Source organism: Agelaius tricolor, unplaced genomic scaffold, assembly GCF_023055355.1.
Source record: "Agelaius tricolor isolate 1412-34295 unplaced genomic scaffold, bAgeTri1.0.p SCAF_4, whole genome shotgun sequence".
Classification (NCBI taxonomy): Eukaryota; Metazoa; Chordata; class Aves; order Passeriformes; family Icteridae; genus Agelaius; species Agelaius tricolor.
The window spans coordinates 32097425-32110743 of record NW_027269264.1 but is presented as its reverse complement, the minus strand read 5'-3'; the positions used below and the strand labels follow the sequence as shown (position 1 = coordinate 32110743).

General features: G+C 48.9%; 1 protein-coding gene across 1 annotated transcript; it reads left to right on the top strand.

Moving 5' to 3' along the window:
• Positions 1-2389: 2389 nt before the first annotated feature.
• Positions 2390-11885, top strand: DMRT3 (doublesex and mab-3 related transcription factor 3). Its single transcript, XM_071425951.1, has 2 exons — positions 2390-3121; positions 9851-11885. The coding sequence occupies exons 1-2, from the start codon at positions 2683-2685 to the stop codon at positions 10813-10815; spliced, it is 1404 nt and encodes a 467-aa protein (XP_071282052.1). The 5' UTR covers positions 2390-2682; the 3' UTR covers positions 10816-11885.
• The last annotated feature ends 1434 nt before the right edge of the window (positions 11886-13319 follow it).

Below are 13319 nucleotides of genomic sequence, written 5' to 3'. Positions count from 1 at the left end.
AAGTGGCCACCAGCATCCCGCGAACGCCCCCTCCCAAAAGCTTATTTTCCAGCAGTGCCAGCACTGCCGAGCACTCCCTCGGGCCCGACCCCCTCTCCGCCCGTGGGGAACGGCGGGGCTCCCGGGGCAGCAGACCCCGCGGCAGGGATGCAGCTCACGGCGGGTTCCAGCGGCTGGGCAGCAGCGCCGAGTCTTCGGGATGGCCCTACATCGAAAAGTCGCGAAATGCCAGCGGATTCGGGCCGGTTTCCAGCCCGTCTCCCGTCCTGCCCGGTCGGCAGGGGTTCTTTGGCCCTTTGGCTGAGCCGGTCTTTTCCGCTAAATGTTATTTGCAGCATATGTTTCGCACATTCATTCTCTTTCGGTCTATTATTCTGGGCGCTAAATGCTAACACCTCATTGTCACCTTGAAATTTCCTCTGCTATTTTGCAATTAAAAGCTTAATAGCCCTGGAAACGGAGTTCATGTGGCGCAGTTTACCATCGCCACTTCGTCTGAAAAGCTTTCTGCTGGGATCCCATTATGTGCTTGAATAAACCTTTTCGGCCAGCAGAAATGGGAACCGGGGTTGTCAGGTGTTGGGTTACAATGGACTTTCAGGCAGGGGACGTTTTGCTAACACAAATACGAATCTGGCCCTATGGGTAGATGTTGTCAAATACTAGGACATGGAAACCATTCCCATCAAATATGAGAAAAGGATTACAGTATTATATCAAACGGGTATTTCAGCCTAAACGCCCCATGTGCAGCCAAGCGAGAGAGGGGCCCCCGGTCCTCCGCCAACCTACCGCCGCGCTGGGCACCTCGGCTCGGCATCTGGCAGCGCCCGGCCGGCTGCGGTGGCGGAGGCGCCCCGCAGGACCCTCTCCAGCTAGAGGGGAAGTAGAGTTTTCCACCATGATCCCCACCGCCGCAGACAGCCGCACTCCGTTTCTTCGTTTAGAGGAAACGGATTTCCAAGGGTGGGTGCTCATCATCTTACGTAATTTTGTGATAGTTGAATGGGTGGTCCGCTTCTTTCTTTTTCTCCCCTCGATGGGGACTCCCGAGTGTGCGAGAGGCCCCGCGGGGGAGGCCAGTTGCGAGCTGCAGGGTTCAGTGCATGCACTCCGGCAGCAAAAAAATTATGTTCTACTAGCACTGACAGAAAATGCGCTGTTCCCCTTATCTGATCCGATTCACTTCCCTGGCTCGGTGCGATTTACAGGTGGAGTGCTCATCCTTCTCACATCCCGCGCACAGCCCGGGGGAGAAAGATCAGGCGGAATCACTCTTCCTCTAGAACTAAAAAAGTAACGAGGAAAGAGCCTAGTAATTAAATACCACGCAAATACTTTCGTAGCATACACTGTGCCTTTTATTCTCTCCAGCGAAATACTTCCCGAGTTTTAAATCTGATTTCGTTATTACGTAGCCTCGCTAAAACCTTTATTTCGTGTAGCGGTTATGGTGGAAAGATGCCTGGGAAGGGCAGGGGAGGTCTTGAGGCAACGAAATGGGTCCAGGTCCAAGCAGCAGCCCCTGCCCGCCCGCGGACGCTACGCCGCGGGCAGATGAACGCTTGTAATTTGCTTCTCCTCAGCCAAAATGCATATAACTTTTTTGGTTTTTTCCCCCAATATATTAAATTTTGATTCAAGGTCCTCGCTTGAGGGAAATACCCGTGTTTCAGCGAGAAACCCCTCCGCGTACGGAAATGCAGAACACTACAAGTCTGCCGCATCAGACATCATCGTTTAGGTTTCAAGCAACCTGACTTGCCGTGAATTTATCATTCCTTTCTATAGCCACCGCTTGGTTTGGGTAGCTGTCTTGCCGCGGGATGCAGGAGAGGCAGCGGAGCCCACGGGGGCAGGTGCCTACGGCGGCTCTCCAGCTCTGCGGCGCGATCCCGCGGGGACGCGGCCGCACCCCGATTCCGCCCAGCTGTTGTGGGCAGCTCCTGGTCCCGGACAGCTCCTGCTCCGAGCACCTCTTTGCGGCTGCAAAACTTTGGCAAAACTTTGGCAGAACTTTGATCTCGACCCCCCGCCACTCCCTCTCGCCGCCGGGCCACAGGCGGCAGCAGCCATACACCGTGCCGCCGAACCCAGCGGGCTTTTGAGGCGGGGCCGACACAGAGCCCGGAGAAACCTCCTAGAGCCCGTTCATCTCTCAGCCCCGGGTGCCTTAGGGGCGTGGGGCGTGAGCCGTGAGGGGGCAGGGCGTGGGTGGCAGCAGCCGGGAATCCGGTCCGCTCAGGGACGAACCCCTTCTGCACGGCACGGGCATCGCCGCCGCCCCGACGGCGGGGCAGAGATCCCCCCGCCGCCGCTTCCCTCCCTTCCTCCCTCCCTCCCTCCCTCTCTCCCTCTCTTCCTCTATCTTTCTCTCCCTCCATTCCCCAGTCGGCGCCGGGAAAGGAGGCTGGCGGGGGGGCGGGCGGGGGGCGGGGGCGGTCTGAGGGGCTCTGGGCTCAGCGGGGCGGCGCGGGCAGCGGCAGTGTCGCTCCGGCCGGCGGCCGCGCTCTGCCCGCCGGTGCCACCGCGGCCGGCGGTGCCTCTCCCCGCCGGCCTGGGGTTGAGCCGCGCCCCCCGCAGAGCCCGCGGGCAGAGCCGCCCGCCTCCATCGCCCCGGCCTCCGCCCGCCCTCGCTGAGGCCTTCTCCACCCCGGAGCCGACCGGGCTCCTCCCGCGGGCATGAACGGCTATGGCTCCCCGTACCTCTACATGGGCGGCCCGGTGTCGCAGCCACCGCGGGCTCCGCTGCAGCGGACGCCGAAGTGCGCCCGGTGCCGCAACCACGGCGTGCTGTCCTGGCTGAAGGGCCACAAGCGCTATTGCCGCTTCAAGGACTGCACCTGCGAGAAGTGCATCCTCATCATCGAGAGGCAGCGGGTGATGGCCGCGCAGGTGGCGCTCCGCCGGCAGCAGGCCAACGAAAGCCTGGAGAGCCTCCTCCCGGACTCCCTGCGCTCCCTCCCCGGGCCGCCGGGCAGCACCGAGCCCCCCACGCCGCCGCCGGGGCCGTCGCCCTGCGCCGCGCCGCCGCGGACCCCCGCCGAGCTGGCCGCCGCCGCCGCCCTTCGCTGGGCCGCCGAGCCGCCCCCCGCGCTCCCGGGGCCGCTCCCCAAGGCAGGTGAGGCCGGGCCGGGCACGGCGGTACCGGGGCAGGAGGGAAAGGGAGGGCTGGGATCCCGGCTGTCGGTTCTGGGGACGGGGCCGGAACGAGTAAAAAGCTTTCCCTTTCACCCAACGGGCTCCGTGGGAAGGGAACGGAGAGGAATTCCGTCGGGTACACTTTATCGCTCTTAAAAAGCATGGAGCCGCAAAGTGACCGGCCCACTCCTCAGCCAGAATCGCGTCCACCGAGACAAGTAGAGGGAACCCGCAAAGGTCGCGGCTGCCGACCGGCTCCCCGACGTGCTGCTTCTGGGCCCGTTCCTCAGGTCCGCTGGGAAGGGGCCGCATCCCGCGTGGATCACAGCAGCATGTCTTTCTGCTTCTCTCGGTCTCTCTCCCGGAGTCGCTGTCCGGCTCCCCGCACCCCGAGCATGGGGCTGCGGGACCTCGTCCGGGACAAGACCTGCACAGAGAGCCTCGGACCAAAAGCGGCGCCAGGAGCAGGGAGGCGAAGCTATGACGACCGGGGAAAGGGGAGTGTTGGCAGGGGATGAGCGGGGCAACCCCGCCCTCCTGCGCAGGCCTGTCCCTGCGGGTCGCGTCCGGGGCGTCTTGTGAGAGGGAGGTCGGGGGTGCCGAAAGTGCCGCCTGCAATGGGCACCTTGTGAGCGCGACCTGTCGGTAATGCACCTTGCCGGAGGCAAAACTAACACTCCGGAGCCGCAGTCGCGTTCCGTCCGTTGTCTGAGCGGGAGCTGACAGTCTTTCACGATAGGGATGTTCGGCAGACAGGCCGCTGCCAGCCCAGGGCGCTCCGCTGACAAGTTGTGACAAAATTTTACGCGGTGCTCCGGGACGAGAGTGGCGAGCCCGGTGCTGCCGCCGCGCGGGCCCGTGTGCGCTGTGGGACCAGTCCGGACACGGAGGCGTCCACCAGGGCCCCAGCATGGGGCTCTGCTCCTCCAGCACCGCAGCGGACGCACACCGGGCCCGAGGCGGCGGTACGGCTGAGTCCGACGCTCTGTCGAGGATGCCGGTGGTTTGGGACCCGCTTCCCATTTTCCGGCCCTTGGTACCACCTGCTTGCCCTCCGGCAGCCCTCTCCCCCACATATCGGCCCAGGGCCGGGCATGGGGGTCTCTCCCCAAATTTCCCACTGGTCCTAGCCTCCCGCCGGCGCGGACCCTCTCCGCACAGGCGGCGGCGCCTGGCCGGGGCCCCCTCCCTGCGCGGAGGTAGCGGGGCATAAGGCCGAGGTGGTGGGGAGAGGAGGGGAAAAACCCGCCTTGCCTCTTCGAGAAAATGAAAGTTCCCATCCGCCAGCACGATATAAATCTGCCGGATAGGAGCGATATTAACTTGCACGCTCAACTTTCCTTCACCCTGATGTATGAACTTCCCGGTTTAAAAGATTACAGTAATCACGGGGGGAGAGTGTAAATCGAATCTGATAGCAATAACTTTTGGGGAAGGTCAGGCTCAAGTGAAATGTTACCAAGCAACAGGCATTTTGTTTGCAAAATACAATCAAAGTGTATTGATGAGAAATCCTTCCTTGCCAGCCAGTCAGCACTTTTTGATAATAGCTTTACGGAGCGAAAAAACAAACAAACAAACTACAGGACATAACGGAGATCTCCATAAATCGAGGCCCTCGGCGCTGCGCCTGCCCCTGTCCCCACCTGCAGTGAGGCCGGGCTGGGGGGACCGGGGCACCCCGGGACCACCGGGGAGCCTTTCTGGTCACTCAGACCTCACCTGCATGTCCCCGGTCCCTGATTGTCACAGACGGTTTTTTTCCCCCCACTTTTTATGAACATGAGAATGCATGAGAGCAAAGTGGAAGACGGTCTCCTTAGAGGTTCCTGCTGCCACCTTCCACCAGACACTGTTTAACCACATGACTTGCTTATTCCCAATTATCCTGTGTTCTCTGAGAGGCAGGCTTTTCTCTTTCCTCTCTTTCCATTAACTGTATTAAAATCGCCATAAAAACAGAGGAAAAACCTCCTGTCCACCCGGTTTCTAAAACACACACACAACCCCTTCCTCCCCGAGGACGTTATTCTCGTGAAAAGTTTTTTCACTGCCGAAGGGATATTTCCTGATATATGGTAAAATCAGATCCGTCAGCTTCTGTTCCTGCTACAATCGGCCATTTCAGTGGGACAGTTGCGAAGTTCTGAAATTACCCTTGTTACATCTGCCTCTGCTAACCTGGAATGATTCCTCCTTCTGATACCGTGCACGTGAACTTTCCTTGCCCACAGGAGTGCATGTTATATTTGTCTTAGTAGTAGTTACCAAGACTTGTAAATATAATGCCATATTCATTGCCTGATACTTTCAGAGCCAGCTTCTAAATGCAGTGCATCTGTCTCTGTGTTAATTTGAGAACAGCGATTAGTCTCCTACATAGTATTTAGATCTTCGAATATAGGGAAGAAATCTGAAGTGAAAGTAATTAAAACCAAAACCTAAACAAAGCCCCAACAACAAAATCAAGCTAACAAGCACCCCACTTTCCAAACAGACAGCAAGAGTAAAAAAAACAAACCCAAAGAAAACAAAAAAAACCCCACCAAAAACATAGCCTTAGCTTTATGTGCAGTTATGCTAGTTCTGTATCAGCCTGTCCTAATAATATGACTAAGGAGAAGAGCAGGTACTTTCAAGATACAAGAAAATCTGTTGAGAAAAGAACTGCCCTAAAAATTGAAGAACAAACTGTTTTAACAGGGACTCAGCAGTGGGATATTGAAGAAGCAAATTTGGTTCCAAAATATTAGAACAAGTTTTCCAGACAAGTAATTAACTTAAACAGCTTTTCCCTCTCATCTATTTTACTTGTATTTGGCCCCTTTACATTTGACCCATGATTATTAATGTATAGATAGTCAAGAAGAATTGAGGTAAATATTGTGCTGAATTTGTATTGTATTTTACTGTAAATGCATGTACGGTTCTCCCAGTTCTGTTTCATGCGTATCTGTATTTGCCCTGCATCTCTGATCCGGGCTGGTATCTCTCCTGCATGTGTATTATTTGATGAATACTCCCCATCTTTTATATCAGTAGGAAAATAGTTTCCTTAGTTTTCCCAGGAATCACAAACTGGATACTTAAATGCAGGAAATTTGAGATAGAAGGTGTTGGGGGGAAAAAAGCCTCAAAACACACACACACGCACACACACACGCGCACAACAAAATAACCTTCCCCTAAAAAACAAAACATAAAAATCCCACCCCAGAGCCACACAAAGAAACAACCCTCCCAAAACCAAAAACCAACAGAAAGACAAAACAAACACTGCCGCCCCTCCCCCCCGCCCCCCCCCCCCCAAAAAAAAAGCAAACCAAACAAACACCGCCACCAGAAATACAGCAAAAATCCTCAGAGCTCACACAGGACAAAATATAACAACCAAACCCCCAAAACGTAAAAAATATCTGAGGACGAGATTTCTTTCTTGAAACCGAGAATATTCTCATGTAAAAGTTATGAATTATGAAAAGGAAAAAAGCTTTGGTAGAGAATCAGTAGGTTGTATGTTCTAAATACAAAATTATTTTTATACCTGAAAATACAAGCATTTGTAATTAATACATGCATATAATATTCCTAAAATTCAGTGTTCACATAGGGATATTTACAATGGATCTTCACAATTTTTTGTTTATTTGACGATGACTATTTTTGTGCCAGTTTTAAACAAACGAAAATCCCGGTGGTGGTGGTTCCCATGAAGGGTTGGGGACAGTCCCCAGAGTACGCCTGATCCTCCCCGAGCCTTCAGCGTAGCGGGAAGGGGGTGTTTAAAGCAGATAAAGCACAGCCTACAGCGAGGGAAGCCCCAGGGCCGGCCAGGTGAGCGGCCGTGCGACAGCCTCGGGCCCCGGGTGACACCCGCGCACTGCCCAGCCCGGGCATGGAGCTGCCTGACTGACACCGGCAGCCAGAAATGCTCTCAAAAAGACAGACGGGGAAACACAGCAGCCTCCACGCTCAGTGGTAGCCAGCACAGGGTAATCCCCTGTGTGTTAATAGCACCACTTTGATTTAAAATCAACGAAATCTCGTTTTCCGGGTCTGTCCCCGGGAGTAAAACAGCCCAGTGAGATGCGCCGCTGTGACCTGTGCTGTGTGAGGAGACTGCCCCTGTGCTAAAGCTCAGAGCCAGCATCTGTGTAGTCTACTGATGGTAAAGAGGAAAAATTCAGTGGGATGAGTTTTCAGAATTTGATGAAAATTTTTTAGGCAAGCCTCACAAGGATATGTTTAAGGGTACAGAAAATTAATCTGAAATATCCTGAAAATAACATTTTGTAAGGATCGGGGAATATATTTGAGATATCTCACCTGATCTGAGGGTGTTTGTTTTTTTGTTGGTTGTTTTTTTTAAATAAACATATATTTTCTCCACAGCGGTACTTGCTCTCATGCCGTAAAGATACACTGTAAACGTGAGCATGAGGTAATTCTGAAATATGTTCTCCTTGCTTTCAGTCCATTTGGTAATATTAGTCACCACAGTGCAATTTATTTATGTGAAAATTAGGGCTATCATCTTCCTTAAACAGCCTCTCTAACTCTGTCAAGATAGGGACAAGGTATTTTAATGTCCTCAGACTGCCCACTAAGCCTTGAACATATAAATATTCACCAAGATTTGTAATAAATGCATAGTGAAGGGATTAGAAGGGAAGGTAGTGTGAGTCTCACCCTATTTTCTCAATAAAGGATGAGCTATGCCAGTATCTTAGCACCTCCTCAGAAGGATGCACGTGCCAGTTTGCTATCGGCAAGCAATTCCTGCATTCTGCTTTGGCTGCTAATGCTGATTGATGCGCTGAACATATGAGAAAGAGGAAATGTACATGGCCTCCTCACTAATACAGAACATGCAGAGTTACTGCTTCCCTGTTTGCACTCAACAGGCAGCATAACCAGTGTAAAAAACAGTTCCCAAAATGGGTTATCCTGCTGAAAGGAGTGAGGTTTTTGTAAGAGCATCTGTACTCCTCGGCTACACACTTATCTTCCACAGCCCAAATTAGCAGCATCCCAAATCTCTTAGGATGGCCCATCGTTTCTGCCAGGTACAGCCATCCTCATGAAGAGAATCTTCCTTTGCCATGATCACACACTGTCAGGCTGTGCTCTGCCAGGATCTCTTCTTTATTTATAACTCCCACTGTGGTGAGCATAGTGGCTTCTTGCTCAGCTTAGGCTGCTTCAGACCCTGACTTCTTTCTCTCTATTGGATAAATTCCATTAATAGTCTTTTTTTCATGCTGATCTGTTAAATGTTAAACCTAGCCCACTAACTGATGAGAAGATGCCCTGCCTGCTCCTGCAGTGAGAGGAATGTCAGAGATGGTGAGCAGTGAGGCTCAGGTGCTTGCACACCTCTAACTGGTTCCATCTCAGTTGGGCAGGTGGGATCATCAGAACATTTTAGGAACCTTTGCTTGCTTCTTACAGTAACTTTATCTAGTTGGGGTATTTGTCAGGAGCTTGGAAAAATAGCTGTATTGTTTTTTGTGGATAGTCCTCATTTGTGCATTCAAAAGCACTTCCCTGTGTGGTTAAAGTAGACTGTCAGCCACAGCTTAGACAACAATCCTCTCCCCATGTATTGATGCTTCCCAAGAATGTAAACATTGTGCTCAATGGGGAAAGCCAGCAGAACTATGTTCTTGGGAAATGACAATGTAAAATCTCAAGCAAATACCTTGATCCTCTTTTGCATAAGCAAGCATCCTTCCCTTCTGCTTGCTGACAAGCAGTCTTATTTCAAAGGGTTCCATACTGTGGCCAGGCATTACCAAAGAGTTTTGAGTGTCCATCTGGAGACAGCATGGTCAATGGGCTTGTTTTCAGCTCCATACTCAGCTCTCATCCTTCTTAGTTTAGTACACAGAAAGCAAGATACCTGGAACAATTGCTAAGAGAGGTTGTGAGGAATAATTCCTCCTTCTTGGAATTATTTAAAACTCAGCTAAGCAGCCACATAAGCAACCTGCTCTTTGTCTAAGGCTGCTCCCAGTTTGAAGAGGATGTTGAACCAAATGCCTTCCAGATGTCTTCTCCAAGCCAGAATTTTCTAGAATATCTGCTTGGATGGGACAAGGCATCAGACATACTTAATGGTTTAGAAGTTGCAATTCTTGCTGTGGGAGGAACTGATTTCTGTGGGAGAGACCAGTTTCTTCAGAACTGGAATACATTTATTTATTTATTTGAAGACTTTTTAAACCTTTAGACTGTAGTCATAATGGAGTGGTTCTGTCAATGCTGTTGGAGCTGCAGGGGAATTTTCATTTCCTAAGTGCCCTCTTCAGCTCACAGACAATGAGATGGTACTAGTGAGGAATTATGATGTGAAAGTGCTGAAGTTCCTCTGAGAAATCTTGCAGTTGGGTGGTGTGTTACTGCCTTGGAACCAGTGAGAAAGGATAGATTTAGCACTTTTGATGCAGCAGAAAAATTATCACATTCTTTGCTTGCACATGGGAGAATGAGACAGAGTATGTCTAGATCAGATCACATTATCATTTTCCAGATTTATTCTCATGACATGTTGCAAAGATACCTTAATTTTTGCAGGATCTCTGAGAAAAAAAGCACTTTTTCCCCCTTAGAGTCCTGGTCTGTTCAGTTTAAGAAGACAGCATCCTCAAATCTCTGTAAAAGCTTTTGGCCTCAGTTTTCTGTTAACTTCTCTGACTTCTCTTTGCAGACGTGAATGAGGAGCGGCTGGGTGATGCAAGTGGAGCAGACAATGCCGAGAGCTACAGTGACAAAGACACAGACCAAAGGAGTTCCCCAGACATGACTAAAGCCAAAAGTTGTTTCAACCCTGAAAGCCCTGAAATTGTTTCAGTGGATGAGGTTGGTTTTGCAGTTCAGAAAAATGGTGGGAACACAGAGAACCGTCCAGACAGCCCCAAGTACCACCCAGAGCAGAACCACCTCCTGATAGAAGGTCCTTCTGGGACAGTTTCTTTACCATTCAGTTTGAAAGCAAACAGACCCCCACTTGAAGTCTTGAAAAAGATTTTCCCTAACCAAAAGCCAGCTGTGCTAGAGTTGATCCTGAAGGGGTGTGGTGGTGACCTGGTGAGTGCTGTAGAGGTTCTCCTGTCCAGCCGGTCTTCAGTGGCCAGTGGAGAGAGAACTTCTGCAGAATCGGATGGTCTTGTTTTGCCTTCCAATGGCCATATTTTTGAACACACACTGAGTTCTTATCCTATTTCATCTTCCAAGTGGTCTGTGGGCTCGGCATTTAGGGTTCCTGACACTCTGAGGTTCTCTGCTGATTCCAGTAATGTTGTGCCAAATCCTCTAGCCGTACCTTTGCAGCACCCTTTCCCTCAGCCACCACGCTACCCGCTGATGCTGAGGAACACTTTGGCAAGAAACCAGTCCAGCCCATTCCTGCCCAACGATGTCACCCTGTGGAACACCATGACATTGCAGCAGCAGTACCAGCTGCGATCCCAGTATGTCAGTCCTTTCTCTGGCAACTCAGCCACTGTTTTCCGAAGCTCGCCTGTCCTTCCTTCCCGCTCGTCAGAAGATCCTAGGATTTCAATTCCTGATGATGGATGCCCAATTGTGTCTAAGCAGCCAATTTACACAGAAGATGAATATGAGGACAGGTCTGATTCTTCAGACTCAAGAATACTCAACACATCTTCTTAGACTGACGTTTGACATGTGACAGCTAAGCGATACTCACAGTGCAGCTGAACTACTGGCCCCTAAGAGGAGGGACATGTGCTCTACAAAACTCTTGCAATTGTATTAAAAAGTTGCTTGGTATTGTACTATAGCAATAAAGACATAACTTATTTAATTTCTTGCACTTCACTGGATAATGCCAAATAGCAATACTCTGGCTTTAGTGCTGAGTGTGTGTTGCAAAGGAAGACTTTATGGCTACCAGTTATGGGACTCTAGAAGACTCATAATGGAAACAGAAGCCCAAGGTCTACTTTGTTTCTTAACTCAGAAAAATGGGGATGTTAAACTAGAATACTTGAATGCTGTTTTATAATTGAGAACTCCTCAGGACATAAGAAATCAAGCAAACATATTTCAATTGCAAATGGACTAAAACAAGGACCTTATAGTCTTATGCCAGTGATCATCCTTGCAGTGAAAGAAAAGGCAGAAGAAGGGAATACACACATGCAACTAACATGAGCTGCTTCTGTGCCGTTTGAGCTTGGACACTTTTCAGAGAAATATTATTAAGAGTTATTCTTTTCCCATGGCTAGGTCGAAATGTGTAATGTCAGTGTAAAACCAATTACAGCTGTGAATTGCATGAAGTGTATTGTGAAATGAACACCAGATTAAGCATTGTCAGGTTAATGTAGCATGCTAAGGACTCTAGAAAAATAAACTAAGATGATGATCTTGGTTTATGTCATTTATACTGGGCAAATAACATTCTGAAGATAGAGAGCTGATTAGTTCTCAGCCGGGGTTAAAATGTCCAGCTCCAGCAGCTGCAGTCAAGGGGAACCTCTTTTTCCAAGTCTCGGTTTTGCTTCCCTGACTTGTAACTTGCAACTGAGATTAGGCAAAAGCTGTCATCAGGGAAGCTGAGGTCTCTTGTATTTGTACTGCAGATATTTCCAAGCTCAGCTGAGTAAAGCAGAGCTTGCTACAATCACAGAAAGCAGAAAACAAAAGGCTCTCCCAATGCTTCAGAAGCATCTTTTTTTTCCTATTCTGTAGAAGTAGAAAAGAACCAGAAATAGGATGTAATAATGGGCATTTCTTTAAAATAATTTTTAGCCAAATGGCAATTCCCCTTTTCCCTTAGAAAAGTAATGGTTTGAACAATTTATTGCATGATTGCATGCATTGATTACACTGCATATCTTATGTGTGTCTGAGTAACATTAGGAATTGCTTCTGATGAGGAATGCCTCTAAGCTTAATGTCCACTTAGAAGATTGTTAAGCTCTTAGTGTCATTTTTTCAACTGTTCACAAGTGACTATGTATGCTTGACAATTGACTTTTTACAAAACACACCTCTGAATGCAGATGAAATGTCTCTTTGGTCTTTCAGGTCTGGGGATTAGTCCTACACCTCAAAAAAAGGTGATACCACCCTGAAGTTGGACTCTGAAGCAGATGGGCTTTAAAACTGTTATATAAATGTATCAGGCATGTTATCTGGTGTCATTGTTGATACAAATGCCTGTGTTCTCATTTGGCATTTCATGTTCTGTAAGTCTTGTGCACATGATGAATCTTTCATTTTATAAAGGTACTGAATATGCACAAAAAGGAGAATAAAATAATGACTTTATTTTCCTTCGGGGATAAATTAACTGAAAGATACTTTATCTTGCATAACTTTCCAACCTGTTCAGAAAAGCATTTTATTGATTATGCTACAAAGACATAAAAGCAGGAGAAGGGAGGAAGAAAAATGAACTCACTTATGGAAACATAAATGTGCAAGCATCTGGAGTTTCCCTAAATGCAGGGTTTCAGTTGTGTACTGACAGATTTGCCTGCATTCACATGGCATTTGTGAACAAATTCATCTTACAGCCACCCCAGAGAGAAAAGTAATATGTAAAATAGGTCTTGCAAGGAGAAAGGCAGGTGGCAGTGAAACGCTGTGCTCTGACACATTTCTGAGAAGTTGTCAAAGGCTAGATAAGAGCAGATAGGCCCTGGAGCTCTAGTTTTGGGCAGATTTCCTGCCTGCAGAAATCTTAGGCATCCCCTATACTTTAAATTAAATCCCAATTCAATCTAAATTTTGTTTGTTTTGCTTGTTTGTTTGTCTGCTTGTTTTGCTACAGATATTGAATCATCTTCAGCAGAAAGATCAAACTGTGATACCTGCAAAAGCTCATACCCTCTGTGGTCAGTGGGTTTTCAGAGAACTGAATTTTGGCATCCTCACACTGGGACACATCTTTTAAAGAAAGATGACCCTTGGCTAACATGGAATGAACTATTATCACACTTGTGGTGAAAAATGCAAATTTGACGGTATGATTTTTAAAATTCTATCTCTTTTGACAAGCCATTTTCTGAAAAAAGAGATAAGTTAAAATAATCCTTGTCTCTTGTGTTATAAAATAACTCTTGACTCAATTGACAAATACTTTTTTTTCCCCTTAAATTAAGCAAATATATCTCTGTTCAAAATAAGAAGTGCAAATTTTCATG